The sequence below is a fragment of the Pocillopora damicornis genome, chromosome 13, assembly GCF_964200805.1.
Source record: "Pocillopora damicornis chromosome 13, jaPocDami1.2, whole genome shotgun sequence".
Classification (NCBI taxonomy): domain Eukaryota; kingdom Metazoa; phylum Cnidaria; class Anthozoa; order Scleractinia; family Pocilloporidae; genus Pocillopora; species Pocillopora damicornis.
This window is the reverse complement of record NC_142682.1, coordinates 1,771,022-1,798,181: the sequence shown is the minus strand read 5'-3', so window position 1 is coordinate 1,798,181 and position 27,160 is coordinate 1,771,022. Positions and strand designations below refer to the sequence as shown.

The 27,160-nt window shown below is 38.5% G+C and overlaps 3 protein-coding genes across 7 annotated transcripts; 1 reads left to right on the top strand and 2 right to left on the bottom strand.

The window, feature by feature from the left end:
• Positions 1-491: 491 nt before the first annotated feature.
• On the top strand, positions 492-4,261 carry LOC113677922 (uncharacterized). The gene is made up of 3 exons (XM_027194784.2): positions 492-1,026; positions 1,515-1,755; positions 2,983-4,261. The coding sequence occupies exons 1-3, from the start codon at positions 727-729 to the stop codon at positions 3,261-3,263; spliced, it is 822 nt and encodes a 273-aa protein (XP_027050585.2). The 5' UTR covers positions 492-726; the 3' UTR covers positions 3,264-4,261.
• A 1,234-nt stretch (positions 4,262-5,495) lies between these two features.
• On the bottom strand, positions 5,496-26,126 carry LOC149034952 (uncharacterized). Of its 5 annotated transcripts, XM_089191012.1 has the most exons (6): positions 8,522-8,611; positions 8,218-8,302; positions 7,741-7,901; positions 6,663-6,764; positions 6,003-6,186; positions 5,496-5,885 (listed from the first exon to the last, which is right to left on the bottom strand). In XM_089191012.1, the coding sequence occupies exons 1-6, from the start codon at positions 8,522-8,524 to the stop codon at positions 5,797-5,799; spliced, it is 624 nt and encodes a 207-aa protein (XP_089047138.1). In that variant the 5' UTR covers positions 8,525-8,611; the 3' UTR covers positions 5,496-5,796. The 5 variants fall into 5 exon arrangements, with proteins under 5 accessions (XP_089047138.1, XP_089047139.1, XP_089047141.1 ...); XM_089191013.1 differs by lacking the exons at positions 8,218-8,302; positions 8,522-8,611 and adding an exon at positions 26,058-26,117 and having other exon boundaries at positions 7,741-7,899; XM_089191015.1 differs by lacking the exons at positions 5,496-5,885; positions 6,003-6,186; positions 6,663-6,764; ... (1 more) ...; positions 8,218-8,302; positions 8,522-8,611 and adding exons at positions 16,415-16,443; positions 23,526-23,706; positions 25,200-25,301; positions 25,564-25,722; positions 26,058-26,126.
• LOC149034953 (uncharacterized) lies at positions 13,727-16,304 on the bottom strand. The gene is made up of 6 exons (XM_089191010.1): positions 16,215-16,304; positions 15,905-15,991; positions 15,447-15,605; positions 14,889-14,990; positions 14,243-14,423; positions 13,727-14,126 (listed from the first exon to the last, which is right to left on the bottom strand). The coding sequence occupies exons 1-6, from the start codon at positions 16,215-16,217 to the stop codon at positions 13,981-13,983; spliced, it is 678 nt and encodes a 225-aa protein (XP_089047136.1). The 5' UTR covers positions 16,218-16,304; the 3' UTR covers positions 13,727-13,980.
• Positions 26,127-27,160: the final 1,034 nt, after the last annotated feature.

The following is a 27,160-nucleotide window of genomic DNA, read 5'->3' as shown; positions in this document are numbered from 1 at the left end:
GGAATAATATACATGTAGACACCCAGTAACCTGGTAAAACTAGTACCTGCACCGAATTAAAAGAAACAAATTGAAAAGAAAAAACTTAGTCTGTTAAAGAAAAATGGAAAATAACATCACAAAAATCTCCATTAAAAATTCTGGAAAAGGTGTGACCCTCCCCTTGAATAGCTGAAAAAGAGGGTATAGCCCTCCCCCTTTGGTGCTCATTTTCACTGATGACCCTCCCCTCTGAGGCCCCAGCCCTCCCCCCCCAAGAAAAAACGTACCTTCCCTAAATTGATTCCAGATGCAAGCCCTTCTTCTGATAGTGTCAACTATTGTTGAAAAAAATTTGCTAACGTGGGTATAAATTAACTAATTTTAACGCCACGAAGAGATCGTGAGTAACAAAAAAAGTTGTGAGTAACTAGGTCTTGTGATTCTCGCGAGTAGCTCTGAAAACTTTTCGTCAGAATCTAAAAATAGAAAGAGCAAGGAGTCTGGACCCTGGTCTGTACCTGAGAAAATTAAATTCAAGATGGCGAAAACCGGGTCAAAACAGGTTGAGTTAAAAATATCGCTTTTGTTGTCATGGTTGAACTACCCACGCAAAAAGAATGCTCGTTTAACTTGATCTGTAACTGTGATGTAATTATCGCCGGCAGCTACTGTATATAAAGAACGCTGCTGGAGAAAATAGACAGATCTTTTCGGTGAAATCGATCGAGTTGAGTCGAGAAACGTATGGCGGACGGAGATGCAGATTACTCTCCGAAATTGGCAGAGAACCTTTTAGAAATTTTTCAGTCGGACCGATTCGTTACTGAATGCTTTAAGGAAAGAAACCTTAAAATATCTCAAGCGTTGTGTCTGCTATGGCATGACCAATCGACTGGCGACGTTCCTGGAAGGAAGGCAAGTGCGCCTCATTTTGGAAATATTTCGGCAGCTGTTATCATCGACTTGTACGTTCTTGGCAAAGTCAGTTTTGAAGACGCACAGGCGTCCTGTCTGGGTGTGAAGTATAAGGAGATGGTACTTCAGGTGAGGGAAAATAAAATTATATTTTTATTGTGTGATTTAGAATATCAAATGAAAAGAAAGGATTGATTAAGGCTAGTTCGAATATCGATTACAACTACGTTGTAAAGTACACTAAATTATTCGGAAAATTCCAACGATACGCTCCTTCCCCTCCCCCCTCTTCATCGTTGTCGTGCAGAAGATTTTCGCGGGGGGGGGGGGGGGCTGAAAGTGTTGTTCCATAGGTGATGGGCAGGTCTGAAAAAAATTACCGATCAGGTCTCAGAAAAACTTTTTACTGAGGTGGGCAACTTTTTTCTGAGGGGAGGGGGGGAAGGGGGTTTACAAGCATTACATAAGCACTTGTATCCTCTTTCTGATTAAGAACTTGTGTGAATAGTGTCATCAATGGGGCTGGGGGGGAGGAGTGGGAGGGGGTTGTTACTACCCTAGAGTTTTATAATTCATTGATTTTAAGATTATATTTTTATATTTCTGTTTCTCCAAAGGTGAAAGATTTCACACCAACAAACTCTTACTTAGACAACTGTATGTTCAACCAGATGTTGGAACGCACTCGTAAACATCCTGACAAGCCACGCAGTGTGTCTAAATGGATACTGAAAGGTTCAAATTACCACAAGCCAAGCTGTGTGTCGGCTACATTTGACAGCCTTGTGGATCTTGGGTTAATGAAGAAAGAGCCCAGGTTACTTGGAACTTCTGTTAGGTATCCAGTCATAAATGCAGGTACAAACGTGTATTTTTATTTCCCTTATCCCTTTAACTCCCAAGATCTAATAAGTAATTCTCCTTACTGTCTGCCCTATAGTTCTTGTGATGTTAATTTGGAGAATTTGGTATTGGATCAACTAATAATCCCCTAATTAATATTTTTCTTTATTCTCATCACTTGTCTGCTTGATATTGTATTGATATTGTAAAGAGAAATTCTGTCTTGGTCACTCATGGGAGTTAAAGGGCTACATGATGCCAGTATCAACTCTCCTCATTTCCTTTCCTACATTTCTTACAATATGGCAGACACAGTGGCCAACTGATCAGTGCATTGGACTCCGGGTCAAGAGGCCTGGGTTCAAGACCTGGCTGGATCAATGCATTGTATTATTGGGAAAGACACTTTCCTCTCACAGCACCTCTCTCTACCTAGGAGTCTAAATGAGTTCTGGCAAAATGTCAGAGAAGCCTGATAAAATCCTGGGGGGTAACCTTGCATTGAACTAGCTTCCCATCTGGGGGGAAGTAGTAATACTCCTCGTTGCTTCATGCTACATGGAAACTGAGATAAACTCTGGCTAAGTAGGCCAATAGGCTTGGTTACAGACTTCACCTTTACATTTCTTACAATGTTTGTGAGGAGAGCTTCATGTTTTGTCTTATTCCTTGGTTATGTTTTTCTTCCTTCTCATTGTGTGTGTGCTTCATGATGGATTTGATGGCATAAAGAGAAAATACTTACCTGTTAATTGTGGCAGAGAGAGCATTAGCCATTATCATCTGATGTAAAGTGGTGGACTAAGACTGATCTTCTTTGACTTGTAAAGAGGAGGCTCAAATTAGATGGTTGCCATTTGTGGGATTTGGTGACACCTTCCCTAACACAATTTTGAATTCTAACCCTTGAGATATTCGACTTAGGATACTCTGAAGCGAAGTCAGCATTTTTTAACAGCTCACCTTTTATTATCAAAATATTACTCTTTGTATCAAGATAAATTATTTCCAGACTGAGCTGAAATGATCATCGGTTGTGTGTTCTTGCAATTCAAAAAATGGTCAGCTCAACTCACAAGATTTACAATTACCTCATTTATTAATTTAAATTTTGCATTTTTTTCTGATGTCAGTAAACCCTCTGCAAGGGTGTGACTGAACCCCCAAATCCCCCTTAGTCTACCAGTACTTCTTCCAAAATGACTTCAAAGTGGAATGCTTTTTGATTTTTTGATTTTCCAGTGCCACAGAATGAACTTGTTAAGGAAATACAGATGATCGCACTAGCGGGACATGCAGTAGATGGCTTCACCTGGACTCTTTTAAAGCTGGCCCGCTTTTCGGACTCACTGTATCTTGGAGGAGCACTGATGCTTAAACATCTCTTCCACAAGAAAGAGTATGAGCAAGCAAAGAAAAACATTGAAAAATTGGTTGAGACTACAAAGGAGAATGCAAAGAAAAGAGGTTGGAAAAAAGACAAGGATTTAGAATTCTACAACTTGTGTGAAATTGAACAATAATTTTTGAAGAAATATTGAGACTCGGCGATTTGTATGGAGTCTGAGATTCTCAAGGGAATATGGAAATCTAAATATTTTCAGTGACTTGCAAAAGATATCAAAATGGAGACTTGGCCTGCTTGAAAAAGGAAAAACTGAGAGATTTTTCATTTGGATAATTGATGAGATTGATATTTGTCAGCTAATAAACTTTATATGAAGCATCTCAATATCAGTTTTCACAAAAAAATACAACAATCTGGTCATGCCATTAATTTGGGGCAAATAAGATGATTTGAGCAGAATAGAAGACTGCCTTTAGGTCAATTAATTCCAAGTTATGCATTTCAGCCCATCATAACTGCTCTTTTCACACTGTAATTAATGACAGTGATGACAATCCTGATTGCCAAAAATAAGATCACAATTTACCCTTTTACTCCCAGTTCAAATTTTTAATTCTCCTTACTGTCAACCATACAATTCTTATAATGTTCAGAGAATTTAGTATTTGATCAGCTAATTATCCCTAAATTGATATTTTTCTTTATTCTCATCACTTATCTGGTTGATTTTGTATTGATACTGTAAGGGGAAATTCTGTCTTGGTCACTCATGGGAGTTTAAGGGTTAACTCTAAGAGTGGCTAGGATCTCATTTTCTCCTCACAGTTTTACTACAGAATTATTTATTAAGATCATGAGAGTGAAGGAAATGATTGCTAACCTAAGAAGCTTTAAAATCTAAACGAATTTTTCTTCGTCAGTACCAAAGGAAATGTGTAAGAAAGAGAAAGGCAAATATGGATACTGATGTTGGGGAAAATGTAAAGATGTTGGTATAAAGGTCTTGTTATTCTTCCCATTCCAGACTCTCGTACCGTGCTTTAAATTTTGAACTATGCTTCACCGTCAATTAGTATGGAAGGAAATTACCCATGACTTAATAGTTGATCTGCCCTCCAGCTGTTATACAATTCCTTGTTAATAAATTACGAGAATTTGGTGTTAGAGGCACGATAACAACTTCTACCTGGTAAATTTGAGTATTCTCATTACCTGTCTGCTGGATAAAGTATGGATGTTGTAGGAGGAGTGATATGTTAGCCACTCTCATGTGTTAAACGGTTAACAGACATTGAGCGCAACTTTCCGAGAGTCAAACAAGTCTATAATAGAGCAAAAATTGAGTTTGGTACGGCTCTTGCGTCGGTCAAACGGAAGCCAGTTACAAGATCTTTAAATTTAGATAATGCTGCGTTAGCATGAATAACCATTTTCCCAGCACTTATCAGAGGTTCAGGGAAGGTGCGCAGGCTCGCAGAGGGTAGTGGGACTAAAGTCGGTGATTTACGGCCGTCAAGAAGGTGAGACACTGTTACTGTCATACGTGTGACTGTCTCGCTTCGCTCTCTTTTAATAAACAATAGGTTTGTGATTTTGCGGTGATAAGCTTCTTCCTGACAAGTTTTCCCGTTTTATTGACTAAGTTTTTTTTTTTTTTTTGCTTGTCTTTATTTTTCGATTTCATTCCTATACCTTGAACAGTCAAAATTAAATCTATTATTTCCACTTAAAACCAGAGCGACTGTAGGTAATGATCAACGCATCCCATGTTAACGCCATCAGCCGTTTTGTTATCGATGTAACGCAAGTGTTGAAATCAGGATACGCAAAATTTTCTGCGAGTTTCACTGCTGTTTCGGCCCGAGAACCATTTTCCTTTTTTTTTCTTTTCCTAGCTAGGTTAGGCAGGTTTTCGTGTTCTTAGCTTTGGTGTATTTTTTCCACACAGTTAATGTCTGTGCGGATGTTGAAGTTAAATTAATGGCACGGTGTAGATATTTTCAATATTTTGTGTCTGGTTGAGTTGTGAAGACAATATTTACTTAAAAATCGGATCGCAGAGAGAGCGTGACTATTCCCTGACATTTATCCAACTTCACAGTTTGTTTTTCCTTGGCCTAAAACGTTCTGTTTCGTTATTGCAATCTACATCAACCCGGCTTCACACCCCAACATCAGTATGTATATTCTCCACACTGTTCTCTACATAAGGAGAATTTGTATCACAATCAAGAGCTTCTTCGTTGGTGATCATTTCTTTTATCCTCGTGACCTGTGTGATACAGGGGTAATGATGTGAGGAGAAATTAGATGCTTATCACTCACAAGTTAAAGGGGTTAAATAGTGAGTCAGTTGTCAGTGTGATGTAGGGATATCTAAACTCTGAATCACACAACACTTTAGAGATTTGAATGACTTGATTCATCTGATTCTTTATTGATTTTGCAAACACGTGAACTCTACAAACAAATGTCAAAATGTAAAAAAAAAAACTTAAGTATAAGTAAATTACTAAGTTTTTTTCGCCAACTGCGATTTTGAAACATATTTTGTAACATGAAATCAATATGTAATTTGAAACAAGACGCATCAATTTTCATTTCTTGGCTGAAGTTTCTGGATCAGGAGGTTGTCTCATTAAACGAATATTGGCCTTCGTTCAGCAACTATAGTAGACGTATATCTTACGACAATACAGGTAACTTTTTTAGTTACCATAGATGTCTGTAATCGTTATAATCCAGCATTTCCAATAAGAGTAGTAGCAGATGTCTCTCTTTTCCCTGTCCTTACCACCTGGAAAATTAGAGCGGAAACTAATTACGACCTATAATCAACTCTGTGGGCATTAACCCCTTAAATTTGTCGCACTTAAGCGGTTAAAATGAAATATAAACAAAAGCTAACAAATACCTTGGATTTTTTCTTTTTCCACACTCAAAGTGACCTTCTTCCTCTTGATACGATAAATGGGAAATTTGGCACACATTGCAGCCATTTCATCACTCAGAGTGGAACGATCATCCACAGTGCCAACAACTTCGAAATTGTCTTCGGTAGTATTAACAGATTGTGAGGAACCACCTGAAGTGCTTTTCTGAAAAAGGAATTCAGAAATAAAATGAGTTGCTTCCCATCAAATTTCTATTTTAATTTGCACTCATTCCATAATCGTATCAAGAAAACTGGCTTAACAGTGATAACTACAGGCTTTGTTGTAAGATCTTATATGGCCATTTTTGAACAATGGCGCGCGCTACGCAAGTCAGACTTAATTCTTTGTGTGAATAATAAGTAATGGTAATGGAGTCTAACTCGGTCTGTAATCATTCGAGTGTTAATCAAGATTATGATAAGGTCGATTGTCCTTTCGATATATGTCAGTTATGACATTTAACTAGAGAAAAGCCGAAAAATCGCGTTCTGAATTCATACCATCTATATAACTAAAGCTTACCTATAAATAATAATATCAAGGAAACAGAGATGCATCAAAATCGAAGGCTTTATCGTGCACTTCAGTGTAAAGCTCGAGCATCGATCGTTGCTCGCGAACAAAGAGAGGAAAGTTACCTTGTCAAGTGCATTTTTGAGGTCTTGAGGCTTTGGAGCGTTTTCAGTGGATTCACTCAGGAAACAAGCTTTGTGTTCAGGCATTCGGCGCATGACCAAGTTCTGTACGAAAAACATAAGCAAGTAAATGAGTAAACAGTGACTATGAATGTTAGATAGTATTCTTTGTTTTCTTAGAGCACTTTTTGATTGAGTATCACAACACAAGGGAATGTAACAAACAGCTAACCATTATCCAAAGTTAGCAAACTAACCTTACGCGAAAACACGATTAACTTAAAAAGTCGCGATAAGTTTTTGACTTAAATTATCTTAATATTACTTGGACAAGTTTAAAGCCACTCTACAAGATTTTAGGGTCGTAACTTCAATCCATTTGAAAATCTTAGCTTAAAAAGCGCTCTTGATTAGCTCTTGTTAATTGAAGAGCGCAGAACTGCCGTGTGGGAGGTCGAGGGTTCAAGTCCCCGACCGGACCAACACACAGCGTCTGAAAAATAATGACGGAGAAAGGAGAGGAGTGCTGCCTTTTCTATGACACCCACAAATATTTAGACATTCTATTGTTCTCAGATAAGGATAATAAACCGTAGGCCCCGTCTTCTGCATCTTCTCTGTGCTGATTAGCAGAGGATGTTGACCCTTTAATTCCCAGAAGTGATTGAGAGTTAACTTCTCCCAATAATATCCATACAGTATCCAGGAAAGAGGTAATGAGAATACTAAAACTTATCACGTAGACGTTGTTATTCTTGATCTAGCACCAAATTCTCTTAACTAATTTAAAAGGAAAATGTGTAACAGGTAGAGGGGGGAATTAACAATCAGATCTTAAGAGAGAGTAGGGAGCGTGGCACCCGTTGTTGTAGTCTGGCCTTGTTATTGTCTGCACAAGCCTTGATTAAAACCAGCTTTAAAGCTGAACTGAGCCAGCCTGTCTTAATATCGCAAATAAATAAATGATTAAAATAAATAAATAAACCCATAAAATAAGACTTTTGATGAAAACTATGACTTTACGACGACAAGAACGTCGTTGAAAGTTACTCGTCATCGTAAGTGACATTAATTCACTTACTCTTTTAAAGTCGTAGACTTCGTCCACTTCTCCTGCGTTGGAAGATTTCGTTTTTGGAGTGTGATAAGTCTCGGTTTGTTTCTCGGTGTCGATTTTGATTTCTTGATCATACTCTTCGTCACCATCTTTGACTTTAACTTTGTATTTGGACAAAGTTTCCTGTGAAACAAAAGATCATATAATATTTACGTTTATGTTGCTATTGTTCTGGTCTCACTCACATGAACTTCAACAGCGAACCTGACGTTTCTATAAAGTAATTAAAGGAGCATGGTCTAAACGCGTTTAACAGCTTTGTATCGGCATAAATTTCAGCTTAGGGCTGCAAGATAAAATTCTTTCAGCATTTTACGGGAACAACGAAGTCTCCGGAATCCTTGTATCGCAGAAAAAGACTGATGTTTAAAAGTATACGACGGAAGACTGCAAAGCTGCAGATTGATATATGATAACACTAATGAGTATTTTTACTTTACCTATCTTCATCTTGGCATTTACAAGTGGGCGCTGCAGATGTGGCAGCCACGAACAAGGCAAAGTAAAGGAGGTACACCTTCCACTCCTGATAATAAAAGGAAAAAAAGCATTAGTTAGAAATCTATGATTTTTACGCTGTATAACTAAGCCTTAAAAGGAGAGCCCCATCCCTTCTCACAAGTCCAGCTGCATCGTCTAAGCTTCTTTTTCACAGTTTGAGCTACTATCAGAAACGGTTGTATACCAAGCATGCGTATACATGAAAAAAGTGAAGCTTTATTTAACAACCGTCAAGTGTGCTCACCATCTTTCTGTTGTTCAAACGCTAATGATGACCGGCCCTTGAGTTCGTTCTTCTCGTGGCAGAGGAATGATTCCTATTTCCACAGTGAATGGATTGGAGTCATAAAGCGGTGTTCGTTTATACCTTTACAGAGCCTCCTATCGTCCTTATTGTTGTAATCTGACATCGTGGATTGATGACAAAACGTCTGCACTTGGAACGAATCCCTCATAGATTCAGGGCGTAACTGCTAAAACAGGGTCGCAATGGGTCAACTTTACATCAACAGTTATGTAACGGGCATGCTACCCCTGCGCAGTCGCAATAGGTTTTTTCCACAGCATTTCCAAACGTGAAGTAGCTACAATGACTTTCTGCCAATTTTGATGACAAAGACGTATCTTTTCAGGGTCCGTAGATCTACGTAAATATCTGTGACACCTCATAATTCAACTGCTTGTGAGGCTCATCGTTGAACACGTGAATGAGTTAAAGTTGCACTTCGTTTAGCAGTAACCCTACTGCGCATACTCAAAACAAGGATTAAATTAGAACTCTGAGATATGCGATTGGAACTCGACAGTTGTCGGATGATAATAACGTTAAGTGACTGATAACAGGCTTCAGGGTTATTCAGACCACAGGTAACAAGAGTCGAAATCTTTATGGCCTGCACCTCTTCGTTTTTGGGAAAAAAATTATTAGAAATCAATTTGAAATGCCACCTTAACTAATAATGATTAGTAGCGTTGGGGAACTGTTCCACTACCATTTAATAGACTCCTTTATGGCTTGAATAGATATCTATTTCAATTCAGATTTCACTGACGCGTCCAATTGTTGTTGACAGGCAAACACCCATTGATATACAAGTATCGCCCTTGGACATGCTCAGTGGTGCCAACGTTAATGGAAAAGTAAGTGGAAGGTTAAGTACAGGTGATTTCTAGACAAAAATAGATATTGGAGGATTGTGTGTCGAAAAACACGAATTTCGCACAAAGATTTATCGTTTGCGAAAAAAGATCAGAAACTTTGTTAGTACTGTATCTCCGCCCATGTCCAAATTGATAAAAAATGGCCACAAACATAAAAAGCTATAGCTATTATACTCAGCTACAACTTAGATGTGCTATGCGACAAAGTAATAAAATACAGTTGCCCTCCCTTCAGCAGCCATCTCACTGCGCATGCTCAAAAAATGAGTAAAATGGATTTGTGTGGATCACGTCTAGACCTAGATGTTTATAGTTTTAGCATGATTATGAACAGGAGGGTCCTCGGTGATTGATTGTAGACCAAAGGATCATCAGACCACGAGTAATGCAAGTTTCAGTTTACACATGTCTTTTTTCCCTCGCAGTGGCCAAAACAAATCTTTTCTGCATGCAAAGGAGATTTTAGATGTGAATTATGGACCCCAGAGAAAGTTGTCGTGGGAGTTTTTGGATACCCGCCCATAACTGGTGTTTATTTCAAGAGTAACGCTACTGGAAATGCGTGGTAATGTCATTGCTGAAGCAGGTGCAATTGGAAGGTTAACTTCAACTGTATTAAAATCGTCGGCGCGGAAAGAAATAATGAATGATGGTGAGTCAAAGATGGAAGATTTTCAGCTGAAAGTTCTATCTTTGGCAGAAAGATAGTAGATCAACAGGGCTCATTTTCGGTTTTGTGCCTCCACTGACTTACAAAAAAAACAACAATAATAGCAAAATAATTTTAAAAAATTTATAAAATGATCGAGACCAAACATCTTAGGACAACCATTTAATCTTGTATGGATTGACTGTTTTTTGAGACAGTAGATCTCATTGTCAGCGTTCATTTACAAAAAACAAACAAACCTGGACACGTTTGTTATCCAACTGTTGCATAATGGGCCTGAACAAACAACGTGACACAGTATCAGATTCCCTTCTTACGGCTGTCGTCGCACTGCGCATGCTCAAAAATGTCTAAAATTGATTGATGTCGATTGCGATTAGATCATAACCTTTTTAGGGTAAAATGAAGATTTAAAGGAATGAATATATTGGCTGATAAAGCCGGGAACAGTGAATTATTTCAGATCATGAATAACACAAGTCCTAACTTGTGTTTGTTAGTTCACCTCATGTTTGCCGGCCAAAAAATCATTTTGTATACTTGTACTCACAATGTGATAGGAACCAATTTTAATCCAAAATAAAGTTATTAGGAAAAGTTCTGTTTGAGTAGCTGTTGCATAACTTTTCTTAAGTTACGTAATGAATGGTGAACGCGGACGGGTGTTTTTTTCAAAAGTCTGGTTACTATCAGAATTTTATTATCATCACAAACAACAAGATAAATGGAACCCTGAGGATGCGTAGTGGCATGTTCGCTGAAGCAAGAGCAACTCGGAGGTCAAAATCCAGTAAACTAATAGCATCAACAATAGCATAAGCTGCGCGAGTAATTTCACGCGCCACCAAAAAAATTTTGAGTTATGTTTACATTCATCTCCAAAACTGTGTCTTAAAGGTAACACCTTGCCATACTTAAGGTAAAGTATTCTTGTTCCTATTCAGTTTCACAGATTTTTTAATCGTTCCAGTATCCCTGCTGCCGAATCTAACATCGTGTAATCAGAAGGCTTGACCCCGCAAATGCACTTCCTTTAGCAATCGCGCTATTGCGCATGTACAGTGCCATTCGCTGGGGATCTATTTGTCTCACGTGCGAATAGCTAATAACAAAGCCCTTTGAAAAGAAAAGGCAGCATTGGTTTGTTGTGTGTAGGACATGCAACAGATCATTGGATCTTTGGAAGGCTAAAAAAGTTGTGTTAATACGCTTCTCACGTACTGCTTTGAATCGATAATCTATGGGTGCCTCAACACAAGCAAGCGAACAAGCACAGTAACAAAAGTATCACTGTAGACTGTAGGACGCAAAGACCCCTACCTGCAATATGAGACCAAGAATTAACTAAATTTAGCCACGCTACGTCTGGATAGTAATATGGCCTTATTGTGAACTCTAATTATAAGAAGTGGTTCAGCTGACGCTGTTCCTTACGGATTGTGTGCCGCGAAACTGAATTTCAACCGATAAGTAAATCCCCCATGTAAGAGAAGATTAAGAGGCCACACAGAGGAAATCACTGCGGAGTCTAGAAAATACTGTAGTTGAAGGTGCGGATGGTTTTAAGAATTTTTTGCCGCATTGAAACCATGCACTGCATCTTGGACATTTCTTCTCGCTGATCTGAAGTCCTGTATTTCTCTGTTCCCATCGAGCGCTAACACGGCTGATAGCCTGGAAGAACTAGGCTGGAATTCCGAACAACAAGACGTATATGTGCGTGAACTTTGGCTTCTTTCCAGGCATATCCAGCTGTAAACGCCAGAGAGTTTACATATTACAGTCGATAGCCACACCGATAAACCCTACTGTTAATATAAAATTAGTGTAACCGTCAGATGTGAGTGATTCAAAGGCTCTTTGTAAAGAGGTAGAGTACTGATATCCTTCTATTATTTTGTCTCGATCCACTGTGCCAGAATCGCTATCACTGTATTCTAGTTGATAGTCAGCCTCAGACACATTTAACATTGTTGGCAATTCTGTCTGCATTAAATACGACTGTCTTGCTAATTGAGACAAACCTGAATACAATTGATTCCCAATATTTATGTCGATGAGATCATGACCAGAACTTATCCTTTGTCTTTGGTATTGTAAATGAAAGAACATGAACTCCTTGCTACACATTTTTGCCTTGAATTTCGTGCAAATACTAACTCATTACCTTGGCTACATGGTTGAAATGGAATATGTAAAGATGTTGGTATAAAGGTCTTGTTATTCTTCCCATTCCAGACTCTCGTACCGTGCTTTAAATTTTTTACCATACTTCACCGTCAATTAATATGGAAGGAAATTACCTATAACTTGATTGTTGATCTGCCCTCCAGCTGTTATACAATTCCTTGTTAATAAATTACGAGAATTTGGTGTTAGATCACGATAACAACTTCTACCTGGTAAATTTGAGTATTCTCGTTACCTATCTGCTGGGTAAAGTGTAGATGTTGTAGGGAGGAGTGATATGTTAGCCACTCTCATGAGTTAAACGGTTAACAGACATTGAGCGCAACTTTCCGAGAGTCAAACAAGTCTATAATAGAGCAAAAATTGAGTTTGGTACGGCTCTTGCGTCGGTCAAACGGAAGCCAGTTACAAGATCTTTAAATTTAGATAATGCTGCGTTAGCATGAATAACCATTTTCCCAGCACTTATCAGAGGTTCAGGGAAGGTGCGCAGGCTCGCAGAGGGTAGTGGGACTAAAGTCGGTGATTTACGGCCGTCAAGAAGGTGAGACACTGTTACTGTCGCACGTGTGACTGTCTCGCTTCGCTCTCTTTTAATAAACAATAGATTTGTGATTTTCCGGTGATAAGCTTCTTCCTGACAAGTTTTCCCGTGTTATTGACTCAATATTTTTTTGTTTTTTACTTGTCTTCTTTTTTCGATTCATTCCTGTACCTTGAACAGTCAACATTAAATCTATTATTTTCCACTTAAAACCAGAGTGACTGGAGGTAATGATCAACGCATCCCATGTTAACGCCCTCAGACGTTTTGTTATTGATGTAACGCAAGTGTTGAAATCAGGATACGCAAAATTTTCTGCGAGTTGCACTGCTGTTTCGGCCCGAGAACCACGTGCCTTTTTTTTTTTCTTTTCCTAGCTAGGTTAGGCAGGTTTTCGTTTTCTTAGCTTTGGTGTATTTTTTCCACGCAGTTGATTTCTGTACAGATATTGAAGTTAAATTAATGGCACGGTGTAGATATTTTCAATATTTTGTGTCTGGTTGAGTAATGAAGACAACTTACTTAAAAATCGGATCTCGGAGAGAGCGTGGCTATCCCCTGAAATTTATCTAACTTCACGGTTTGTTTTTCCTCGGCCTAACATTTTCTGGTTCATTATTTGCAATCCACATCAACCCGGCTTCACACCCCAACATCAGTATGCATCTTCTCCGCACTGTTCTCTACACAAGGAGAATTTGTGTCACAATCAAGAACTTCCTCGGTTGGTGATCATTTCTTTTATTCTCATGACCCTCGTGTGATTCAGGACTGATGATGTAAGGAGAAATCAGATGCTAATCACTCTTAGGAGTTAAATGGTCAGTCAGTTGTCAGTTTGATGTGGGGATGTCTAAACTCTGAATCACAAAACACACCAGAGATTTGAATTACTTGATTCATCAGATTCTTTATTGATTTTGCACACATGTGAACTCTACGTAGAAATGTAAAAAATGTAAAAAAAAAAAACCCTAAGTATAAGTAAATTGGTAAGTTCTTTTGCTAGCTGCGATTTTTAAGCACATTTTGTAACATGAAATCAATAGGGAATCAGAAAAAGACGTATCAATTTTTATTTCTTGGCTGAGGTTTCTGGATCAGGAGGTTGCCTCATTAAACGACTATTGGTCTTCGTTCAGCGGCTGCAAGATACGTAAATGCATGTCCAAGTCCAAACCCTGTAAAGTACGACGGTACCATCACTTTCTGTTACCCATATGTAACCTGTGACTTTCCAATAGCAGTAGATGCAGAGGTTTCTCTTTTCCCTGTCTTTACCACCTGGAAAATGAGAGCGAAAACTAGTTACGACTTATAATTAACTCTGTGGGCATTAACTCCTTAGCGGTCCCACTTAGAGCGATTAAAACGAAATATAAACAAAAGCACACAAATACCTTGGATGTTTTCTTTTTCCACACTCAAAGTGACCTTCTTCCTCTTGATGCGATAAATGGGAAATTTGGCACACATTGCAGCCATTTCATCACTCAGAGTGGAACGATCATTTACAGTGCCAACAACTTCGAAGTTGTCCTCAGTAGTATTAGCAGATTGTGAGGAACCTGATGCGCTTTGCTGAAAAAGCAATGAGTTGCTTCCAATCAAATTTCTATTTTAATTTGCACTCATTCCATAATCATGATCTTCCTTAAGATTTTAGGTGATAATGGAGTTAAGATCATGTTCGAAGCGCTAAGTTGTTGTGATGACTGATTCATTTTCCATGAGCACTACAAGAAGTCAAAACTGGGATATGACAGTGTGAAAAGACGTTATTTTTATACTAGAGCTTATTGATTAGCCTGAGCCGGAAGAAGGTCTATATTTCTTTCGACCATAAATATGTCGGTTATGACTTAATTAGAGAAAAGCAAAAAATAAATCGCCTTCTGAACACATACCATCTAGAAAACTAACACTTTACTGTAAACGATAATTTCAAGGAAACAGAAATGAATCAAAAAACGAAGGCTTTATCGTGAACTTCAGTGTAAAGCTAGAGTATCGATCGTTGCTCGCCAACAAAGAAAGGAAAGTTACCTTGTCAAGTGCATTTTTGAGGTCTTGAGGCTTTGGAGCGTTTTCAGTGGATTCACTCAAGAAACAGGCTTTGTGTTCAGGCATTCGGCGCATGACCAAGTTCTGTACGAAGAACATCAGCAAGTAGATGAGTAACCAGTAACTATGAATTTTAATTAGTAATCCCTGTTTTCTTAGAGAAGTTTTTGACTGAGTATCACAACGTAAGGGAATGTAACAAAGAGTTAACCATTATCCAAAGTTAGCGAACTAGCCTAAGCTACGCGAAAACGCGAAAAGTTGCGATAACTTTTTTACTTAAATTACCTTGCTATTACTTAGACAAGCGTAAAGCCACTCTACAAGATCTTAGAGTCGTGACTTCAATCCATTTGAAAATCTTAACTTTTAAACCGCACTTGGTTAGCTCTTACTAATTGGAGAGCGCCCCACTACCGTGCGGAAGGTTGAGGGTTTAAGACCCCGACCAACAGTCAGCATCTTAAAAATAACCGAGGAGAATGGAGAGGAGTGCTGCCTTTGCTATGCTTATTTACTTTGCTATGCTAATTTACTTACTCTTTTAAAGTCATAGACTTCGTCCACTTCTCCTGCGCTGGAAGATTTCGTTTTTGGAATGTGATAAGTTTCCGTCTGTTTCTCGGTGTCGATTTCGACTTCTTGTTCATACTCTTCGTCACCATTTTTGACTTTAACTTTGTACTTGGACAAAGTTTCCTGTAGAGCAAAAGATTTTATAATATTTACGTTTATGTTGCTATTGTTCTGGCCTCATTCACATGGACTTTAAAGGCGAACCTGACGTTTCTACGAAGTAATTAAAGGAACATGGTCAGAACGCATTTATCGGCTCTGTAACGGCACAAATTTCAGCTTTGGTCTGCATTGTGCGGGAACAACTAAGTCTCCTAAAACCTTATATCACAATAAAAGATTGATGGCTAAAAGTACAAGATGAAAGACTGCAAGGCTGCAGATTGATAAATGATAACACTAACGAGTATTTTTATTTTTACCTTATCTTCATCTTGGCATTTACAAGCGGGCGCTGCAGATGTGGCAGCCACGAACAAGGCAAAGAAAATGAGGTACACCTTCCACTCCTGATAATAAAAGAAAATAGCATTCGTTGGAAATCTATGATTTTCACGCTTTATAAGTAAGTCTTTAAAGGGGAGCCCCATCCCTTCTCACAAGTCCAGCTGCATCTTTTTCACAATTTGAGCTACTATCAAAACGGCTGGATATCAAACATGCGTATGCATGAAAAAAGTGAAGTTAGCTTCAGGGTAATTCGCGTATTTAAGTACCGTCAAATGTGCTCACCATCTTTCTGTTGTCCAAACTCTGGTGACGACCGGCTCTTGAGTTCGTTCTTCTTGTGGCAGGGGAATGATTCCTATTTCCACAGTGAATGGATAGGAATGATAAAGCGGTGTTCTTTTATACCTTTACAGAGCCTCTTATCTTCCTCATCGTTGCAATCTGATATCGTGCATTGATGACAAAACGTCTGCAGTTAGATCGATTCCCTCATAGATTCAGGGCTTAACTGCTGAAACAGGGTCACAACGGGTCAACTTTAAATAAATAGTTGCGCAACGGGCATGCTGCCCCTGCACAGTCACAATAGGTTCTTTCCACAGTATTTCCAAACGTTAAGTAGTAACAATGACTTTCAGCCAATTTTGATAACAAAGACGTTTCTTTCCAGGGTCCGTTGCTCTACGTATATATCTGTGAGATCTCATAATTCAACTGCTTGTGAGGCTCACCGTTGAACACGAGAATGATGAGTAACCTTACTGCGCATGCTCAAAAAATGATTAAAATAGATCTCTGAGAGATGCAATTAGAACTTGATACCTGCCGGAAGAGAATAACATTAAGTGACTGATAACAAGCTTCAGGGTTATTCAGACCACAAATGACAAGTGTCGAAATCTTCATGATCTATACTCCTTCGTTTTTGGGAAAAATTCTCATAGACATTCACAGTCAATTTGAGATGCCATCTTAAGAAATAATGGTTAATAGTGTTGGGGAACTGTTCCAATACCAGTTAACAGATTCCTTTAATATAAGTCACGAATAGATATCTATTTCAGTTCAGATTTCACTAACATGTCCCATTGTTGTTGAAAGGCAAAAACCGATTGATTTACTGGTATCGCCGTTGGGCATGCTCAGTGGTGCCATTGCTAAAGGAAAAGTATTTGGAAGGTTAAGTACAGGTGATTTCTGGAAAAAAAATAGATATTGGAGGATTGTGTGTCGAAAAACAGACGAACTTCGTACAAAGATTTATCGTTTGCAAAAAAGATCAGAAACTTTGTCAGTGCTATACCTCCGCCCATTTCCAGATTGATAACAAGTGGACCACAAACACAAAAAGTTATTATACTCAGCTGCAACTTAGATGTACTCTGCAGCAAAGTAATACAATAACAGTTGCCCTCCCTTCAGCAGCCATCTCACTGCGCATGCTCAAAAATAAGTAAAACGGATTTGTGTAGATCACGACTTAGACCTAGATGTTTATAGTATCAGCATGATTATGAACAGGAAGGTCCTCGGCGATTGATTGCAGACCTAAGGGTTATCAGACCACGAGTAACGTAAGTTCCAGTCTACACATGTCTTTTTTCCCTCGCAATGGCCAAAACAAATCTTTTCTGCATGCATGGGAGTTTTTAGATGTGAATTATGGACCCCAGAGAAAGTTGTCGTGGGATTTTTTGAATTCCCGCCCAGAATTCATGATTGCTGTTTATTTCAAGAGTAACGTTACTGGACATGCGTGGTAATGTCATTGCTGAAGCAAGTGCAATTGGAAGGTTAACTTCAACTGTATTAAAATCGTCGGCACGGAAAGAAATAATGAATGACGGTGAGTCAAAAGATGGAAACATTTCAGCCGAAAGTTCTATCTGGCTAACCCTAACCCTAAGCAAATTTTAATCCTGAATAAAGTTGCAAGGAAAAGCTCTGTTTGAGTTACTGTTGCGTTACTTTTCTTAAGTTACGTAATGAATGGTGAACGCAGACTGATGTTTTTTTCGAAAGTCTGGTTACCATCAGAATTTTAACTTCATCACAAACAACAAGATAAATGGAACCCTTGTTTATGTTACTGAGGATGCGTAGTGGCACGTTCGCTGAAGCAAGTGCAACTCGGAGGTCAAGTTCCAGTAAACTAATAGCATCAACAATAGCATAAGTTACACGAGTAATTGCACGTACCACCGAAAAATATTTCAGGCAAAAATTTTGAGTTAGGTTTGCATTCATCTCCAAAACTGTGTCTTTAAGATAACACCCTCGCCATATTTATTGTAAAGTACTCTTGTCCCTCTTCAGTTTCGCAAATTTTTTCTGCCGAATTGAACATCGTGTAATCAGAAGGCTTGACCCCGCAATTTCACTTCCTTTAGCGATCGCGCTACTACGCAGGTACAGTACCATTCTCTGGGGATTTATCTGTCTCATCACGTGCGAATAGCTAATAATGTTGTTGTTGCATAATGGGCCTGAACAATTGCTCAGCCCCATTATGCAACAGCGTGACACAGTATCAGCTTCCCTTCTTATGGCTGTCATCTCACTGCGCATGCTCAAAAATTACTAAAATTGATTGATGTCGATTGTGACTAAATCATAACCTTTTTAGGGTAAAATGAACATTAAAAGGACTGAGTATATTGGCTGATAAAGTCGGGAATGCTGAATTCTTTCAGGTTATGAATAACACAAGTCCTAACTTGTGTTTGTTAGTTCACCTGATGTTTGCCGGCCAAAAAAATCACTTTGTATACTGGTACTCACAATGTGATAGGAAACAATTTTAATCCTAAGTAAAGTTGTAAGGAAAGGCTCTGTTTGAGTTCCTGTTGCATAACTTTTACGCAATGAATGGTTAACGCGAACGGGTGCTTTTTTCGAAAGTCTGGTTACTATCAAAATTTTACTATCATTCACAAATAATGAGATAAATGAAACCCTTGTTATTGAGTATGCGTAGTGGCGCGTTCGCTGAAGCAAGTGAAACTTGGAGGTCAGGACCCAGTAAACCAATAGTATCAATAATAGCGTAAGTTACACGAGTAACTGCACGTATCACCAAAAAATATTTCAGGCCAATATTACATTCATCTCCAAAACTGTATCATAAAGGTAACATCCTCGCCATTTTAGGGTAAAGTACTCTCATTCCCAATTAGTTTCACAGTTTTTTTTTCTATCATTCCAGTATCCCTGCTGCCTAAAGGAACATCGTGTAATCAGAAGGGTTGACCCTGCAAATGAACTTCCTTTAGCAATCGCGTAACCGCGCATGTACAGTGCCATTCGCTGGGGATTTATCTGTATAATCACGTGCGAATAGCTAATAAAAAAGCCTTTTGAAAAAGGAAAGGTAACATTTGTTTGCAGTGTGTAGGACATGCAGATTATTGAATCTTTAGGGTGGGTGATCTGGGTGCCTCAACACAAACAAGCGAAAAAGCAAAGCAACAAAAGTGTCACCTTAGACTGTAGAACGCAAAGACCCCTACCTAAAATTTGAGACCAGGATTCTCTAAATTTAGCGATATAATTTGATATTATCATCACTTTCTCAGATTATCGTAAGAGGGAAATGTTGAGTTATATTTGCAGTGTTCGCTCTCGCGTTCATCTTTTCAATAAATCAATTTTTACATCGCAATATCTGAAGGAACAGCGATCATACTCTGGCTGCGGTCGCTCATCATGATAACTCAAAGCTATTTTGCCGTGAAGCACTGTTTGAAAATAGTTTTCAAACCTAAAAGTGTAACATCTATGTGAGGTTAATATTTATTGTATTATCTTTGTCAAACGACGGTACACATGGCTACTGTGCGCACCACGTTAGGCATGATAAACTCCTCACCGCTTTTAAGTTTGCATGATGCAAGTGCCCTACGATACGTCTTGACAGTAATATGGCCTCATTGTGAACTCTAAGAAGTGGTTCCGCTGTCATTCTTCCTCACGGATTGTGTGCCGCGAAACTGAATTTTAACCAATAAGTAAATCCACCATGTACTAGAAGTTCATTAGGCCATACAAAGGAAATCATTGCGGAGTCTAGAAAATTGTAAAATTGCTTTTGTACAGCGTCGGTAACGCCGTCAATGCCACATTGAAACCTTGCACTGGATCTTGGACATTTCTTCTCGCTGATCTGAAGTTCTGTATTTCTATGTTCCCATCAAGCACAAGCGCAGCTGATAGCCTAAGAAAACTAGGCTAGTATTCTGAGAAAAAATTACCTTATCACTGCCTTATTTAGATGGGAAAAGCACACAATTGATTTACGTGACTGAGTCACTAGTCACGGTGAACTTCAGAATGTGCTGTTATAGATTACACACAGTCCCTCCTTTGGGGCGAAGTCCGTCGCGCGGGTAAAATAAAATTCATGGCTGAAAAGAGAAAAAAGATGTAAGCGCGCTGCCAGGAGCTCTTAGAGTGAGGCACTAACATAAATTTGACTCTTTTTCGACCTGCGCCACGGACTTCGCCGAAAAGGAGAAACTGCTCGTAGTCGTAATTCTGTCATCGCTGGTTACACTTAATAAAATCCTGGCCCCGGTTGTTCTAAGATCAGATAACGCTATCCACTGAACAAATTTCTGTCTGGTGGATGACGCTATACGTTTTGCTGTCACATATCCGCTGGATAGCAAATTATCCGTTGGATAGCGTTATCCACCCTTTATGCAACTGGGCCTTGCAGTTTGGTTCTGAAATGTTCTTACAGGTGTGAATAGCCTAAGCTCTCTAAACTCAAATATAAAAGAATAGAAAACCAATTTTTGTTCAAAAGTTTCTCATATACACGTTGACCTAACGCTGTCGGAGACTTTGATTCGTGCGTGACACATGTCAGATGATGAGTGCGAACACTATGGACATTGAATGGTTTACATAATCAACGCAACCTTGAATGACCCTTTTAAATCAGTACTCGGCAACAACCAATCAAAATGTAGAAAATATCGTATAAGAGAGTGATTTCTTACAAATTTTGCAGAGTAGCTTTTTACACACCTGATGTAAATAAGCGAATACGAGAGCGAAATAAAACAGTTTAATTGAGTCTCGTTCGTCAGAGTTCTATCCCTAGTAAACAGGACAAAGTTTACAAAAACGCTAATCAATCTGATGTTCGACCCATCTTGTTCACCTTTTTCGTCACGAAACAGAATCATTTACCAGAATTTAGCCGTTTGAAATGTTTAAAGAATCAATCGGTGTATTCTAAAAGCTCTACTCTACTATATTTTCTATGGTTAAAATCTAAGATTTATAAAGCCACCAATATACACAGTGGCAGTTTGCTCAACAGACTAATTTGCAAAATTCTACTGTCACGCTTGTAAAATTACCTAGTTTGAAGTCACTAATTATAGGCGAAGGAAATTAATAAGTGAAAGACATTTTTACATTTCTATGCTTTCTAACATGTTATTAGAAGAAATCAACCCAAGTTCTGAATGAATAAAGGGGGTGAGTTTCTAACGAAACTGTGGTGCTGCGTGGGTGGGAGAGTATAATGAGCAAGTAATTTCGTGTTAACGACTGAGTTGAAAACGTAAATTGGCCAGCATAAAGAGTTTAAAGGCTGACGTGAGCGTCAGAGCGATTGAGTTTCGAATGGTCTGATATGGACTTGAGAAATATCATCTAAGAAAGAAAGAGCGCTTTTGACTAACTTCAGAAAGCTGTCTAACGGGTTTTTTTTAATCAATTATAGCGAACCTCTGAATAAACATATATCAAATTTGAAATGCTTTCCAAATCCCCCATATATCACACAATTTAGGAATACAAACGATTTCTTTCTGCATGTGGCGTATTGCGAGGAGCGAGCTTGTCAACTTTTTGAAAGTTTCGATGTCGCCAGAGGTCAAAAAAGGGCCTTTGCAGCTTTGATTATTGAAAGCTCTCAAAAATGTTTGTAACGTATATCAAGAAACCAATGTGGTTTTATTTACTTACTACCAAAGATAATTTAATGGACAAAGTTTGAGGCAAAACTTTTTTCCAATGCGAAACATCTTGGACCGCTAAAGATCGGCCCATAGTTTCAATTTTTCTTATAAGAGGACAATTTCAGTGAATGGGAACATCCATCAACACCAGTGTTATTTTCAGTAATGTAAAGAGATAACCTGGGTGATACGTTAAACGAGCGGCTTTGTTTTACTTACTCATAGTCTTACAATCATCATTAGGTATTTATTCCGTCAACAAGTAAGTACAGGCCTCGCGTCGAAAGCATCGCCATCACTTCCTTTATTTTACACGGTTTGATAACAAATTAGATGTGAGCAGGAGTACACAGATTTTACCAGATCACATTCAGAATTTATCTTTCTCCTTAATCACCTTGAGATGGTCTTTTCGCTTTCTTGTAGCTTAAGCTGTGTTTGAGTTGGAGATCAACACAGATGACTAAGTATAAGTTTATGTGTAGCTAATTGTAATTATGCTTCCGTCATGCCCAAGTTAGTCATTACAGCGTTATTCGTCAACGCGAGTAGCATGCGAACAGCAACATTTAATCAACAAAATCTCTACGTAACAACAAAGTCTGTAATAATTAAATTGGTCACTTACTAGTCGATAATTTTTCTCACAATTGTTTTGGGATTTTGAAACTAATTTGAAGAAAATTTGAAACTTTTTCCTTTTATCATCGATTCGGCACCTTATGTTTCCCTTAGCTAAAAGCTGCACTCGTTTTTTTCTTTTGATACAGAAATTTCTAAGATCTAATTTTATCATTTTTTCCGTTTTCGTTTGCCGTTATTTGAGCAGTGGTCATCCTCATTGTTGTTGGAGTCCATTTCGATTTGAACCAAGCCAACTGCCAACTTTATTTGTACCCAATTCATTGACCAGCTCCCAGTTGGCTTGTTAGCTTAATTGGTAGAGCTCTGCACCGGTATCGCAGAGGTCATGGGTTCAAATCCCGTACGGGCCTGAATTTAATTTTTTTCAGCTCCTAATTACAACTACTAGTTTCAGTAGTGTTCTTAGCTGCGAGGATCTTCTAATTTCATCTCTCCACCGCAGTGCAAATATGTGAATTTTCTTATATCTAAATTCTTCATTCACTTAGATGTTTATTTGTACCCAATTCATTGACCAGCTCCCAGTTGGCTTGTTAGCTCAATTGGTAGAGCTCTGCACCGGTATCGCAGAGGTCATGGGTTCAAACCCCGCACGGGCCTGAATTTAATTTTTTTCAGGTCCTATTTACAACTAATAGTTTCAGTAGTGTTCTTAGTTGCGAGGATCTTCTAATTTCATCTCTCCACCGCAGTGCAAATATGTGAATTTTCATATATCTAAATTCTTCATTCACTTGGATGTATATTTGTACCCAATTCATTGACCAGCTCCCAGTTGGCTTGTTAGCTCAATTGGTAGAGCTCTGCACCGGTATCGCAGAGGTCATGGGTTCAAATCCCGTACGGGCCTGAATTTTTTTCAGGTCCTATTTACAACTAATAGTTTCAGTAGTGTTCTTAGCTGCGAGGATCTTCTAATTTCATCTCTCCATAGGTAAATATAGGTAAAAGATAGGTAAAAGCTATCAAATACCTTGAACGTTTTCTTTTTCCACGCTCATAGAGACCTTCCTCCTCCTGATGCGATAAATGGGAAATTTGGCACACATTGCAGCCATTTCATCACTTAGAGTGGAGCGATCATTCACAGTGCCAACAACTTCGTAATTGTCTTCAGTAGTATTAACAGATTGTAAGGAACCTGAAGCGCTTTGCTGAAAAAGGAATTCAGAAATGAAATGAGTTGCACCCCATCAAATATCTATTTTAATTTTTACTCACGTATCAAGAAAAGCGGATCAGCTTAGATTACAGCAGGCTTTGTTAAACGATTAACAATGACCGTATATGGCTACTTTGGAACAATGGCGAAAACAGCTTCAAAATACACGCGGGATTTTTCAAAATTTCCTATCATTATACGAGCGGCAGATTTGAACCATCGGCAAAACTGACGATAAAACAAATCCTCCCCGTGGGGGTGATTCTGGTAGATTTTTTAGGATGCAAATAGTCACGGTGGAGTGGATGGTGGGGCGACTGTAGCTTTCGTATCTGAAGTAAAGAGATGTCACTGTTTTTACCTTTATATTTCTGAAAACCAGCGAAAGATATATTCAATTAGAGGCTCACTGTGCGATACAAACGTAATGAAAGCATGTGTAACCTGGTATTAACGTCCGAAGCCTACCACGCCGTTGAATCATGTAGAAGGCTACCGTCATTTGCTCGATTGTTTAATGTGCGTGTATTTAAATTTCGCGCTGCGTGAATAAGATTTTGTTCCTGATGTGCAAAAAAAGGTTCACATTCTTCTTCCTCTAGCGTATGATTTAAACCTGGTAACAACGTCCGAAGCCTCGCGCGTCGTTAATTCATGTAGTTTCATGGGTATCATTCTCTTTCCGTTTTTCAATTCAACGAAAGGAGTTAAAAAAACAATGGCGAGTGGAAATAGTCGCATACGCTCGTCAATTTCTCCCATTTGACTCGACTGTTCAATCCGAGTATATTTAAATTTCGCGCTTCGTAAGCACGAAAAACTGAATAATCTCCTCCCACCATTTTTTTGTTTACACAGGCCGACATCTGCTAGGTACCTATTCATCCTTTTGTGTGAGAGCAGGAGGTGAGATTTTTTTCGCACAGTCATGTTCTGCCAGTTTTCTTTTTTTTTTTTTTGCTCAACAGGTTACTTGTATTCAATCACGTCACTGACGCTGTCAGATTCGTCTACCAAATTATTGGGAAATCAAATTTCGCACTACGAAAGTTATCCTATTTTCCTACTATGATCATGATCATGATCTTGCTTAAGATTATAGGTTATAATGGAGCTAAGACTATGATCGAAGCCCTCGGTTGTTTTGATGACTAATTCATTTTCCACGAGCACTACAAAAAGACAAAACTGGGGTATGACATTATAAAAAGACGTTATTTTTATACTAGAGCTTATTGATTAGCCTGAGCCGGAAGAAGGTCTATATTTCTTTCGACCATAAATGTGTCAGTTATGACATTTAATTAGACAAAAGCCAAAAAAAAAAAAGCGTTCTGAGTACATACCACCTATAAAACTGATATTTTACTGCAAACGATAATTTCAAGGAAACAGAAATGCATCAAAAAACGAAGGCTCTATCATGATCTTCACCGCAAAGTTAGAGCATCGATCTTTGCTCTCAAACAAAGAGAGGAAAGTTACCTTGTCAAGTGCATTTTTGAGGTCTTGAGGCTTTGGAGCGTTTTCAGTGGATTCACTCAAGAAACAGGCTTTGTGTTCAGGCATTCGGCGCATGACCAAGTTCTGTGCGGAAAAACACCAGCAAGTAAATGAGTAGATAGTGACTATAAATTTTGAATAGTAAAATATCCATTTGAAAATCTTAACTTTTAAACCGCTCTTGGTTAGCTCTTGTTAATTTTAGAGCGTCGTACTACCATGCGGGAGATCGAGGGTTCAAGACCCCGAAACGAACAATACCCAGGGTCTAAAAAATAACCGAGGAGAATGGAGAGGAGTGCTGCCTTTTCTATGCTTATTTACTTTGCTATGCTAATTTACTTACTCTTTTAAAGTCATAGACTTCGTCCACTTCCCCTGCGCTGGAAGATTTCGTTTTTGGAATGTGATAAGTCTCCGTCTGTTTCTCGGTGTCGATTTTGACTTCTTGTTCATACTCTTCGTCACCATCTTTGGCTTTAACTTTGTACTTAGACAAAGTTTCCTGTGGAAAAAAAAAGACTATGTAATATTTACGTTTATGTTTCTATTGTTCTGGTCTCATTCACTTGGACTTTAACAGCGAACAGCGAACCTGACGTTTCTACAAATTAATCAAAGGAACATGGTCTAAACGCGTTTAACGGCTTTATATCGGCACAAATTTCAGCTGAGGACTGCACGAATAAAAATTCTTTCAGCATTGTGCGAGAACAACTAAGTCTCCGGAAACCTTGTATCACAGTTAAAGACTAATGGCTAAAAGTACACTGAAGATGAAAAACTGCAAAGGTGTAGATTGATATATGATATAACAGTAGCAAGTATTTTTAATTTTACCTTATCTTCATCTTCGCATTTACAAGTGGGCACTGCAGATGTGGCAGCCATGAGCAAGGCAAAAATCAAAGTGCTCTGTGAGCAAACTCGTGAATTGACACATGATTTTTTAGACTATGTTTAATGTTATCTGGTTTAGGGAATTTTGTGGTTGATTGTCATATCTAGAGTACGGGCAGTAGTTCAGTGTTCGCTAATGTAGCAAAGAAACAAAGTAACGTTGGGATAAGAAGGCATTACAATTGAAATGATCATGCTATTACATTTGACAAGGTGGATGATGTCATGTGTTTTAAACGTCTATCATTTTTGTTTCTGGTTCAAAAGAAAAGGTTGGAGGTAAATGTGGGTGAAAAGTAAAATTAACTGTCTTTCGTTGTAAATATTAGAAAATCAAGGCAATACTGTCTTAATGAAAACATTAACGATTCCCTTTTTATCAAATGAGACAAACGGGAACGAGTTTTGAGTGATATAACTAAGCCAAGCCTGCCACCGTCATTTTGGATCTCCGCCTGGGTAGATTTAAGTCACGTGATAGGCAACGTATAATCAATAACAAGATAGAATTTCATTTCAGGCCTATTTATCAATTTTGTGGTGTGTAACTTTCGCATTTTAGTACGTTGTATGTATGTTGAATCTTCAAATTGTCTTGAAACTTAAAAGAAAATTGTTCTTTAAAAATTCACTGAAAATCGGTAGCTAAAATTGTTTGTTTAGGTGTTATTTGATTTTCGTGTTAACTTGTTATTTCGTCAGTCGCCGGCATTTTTTGTTGCTTCACACAGGAAAAACACACGCGACGAAACGTAATGATCAATTTTGTCCTCAATCTCACGCCATAACAGAAAAAGCCTTTGAACATCTGTAAACTCCGAGCGCTTCGCAGTAAGTGATATTTTCAATGAATCTTCGGATTGTTTTCAAGTTCAAGGATTGTAAATTACAATTTTATGAAAAACGAAGGTTGTTCTGTTATTTCAGTGTGAATCCTTGCATGCCTGCCAGTCACTGGCGCCGCTTGTTGAAACTAAAACGAAAAAAAAAAACTCTTTTAAGATTATCATTGGCTTCTTTTTCACCCCACCACTATTCTTAGC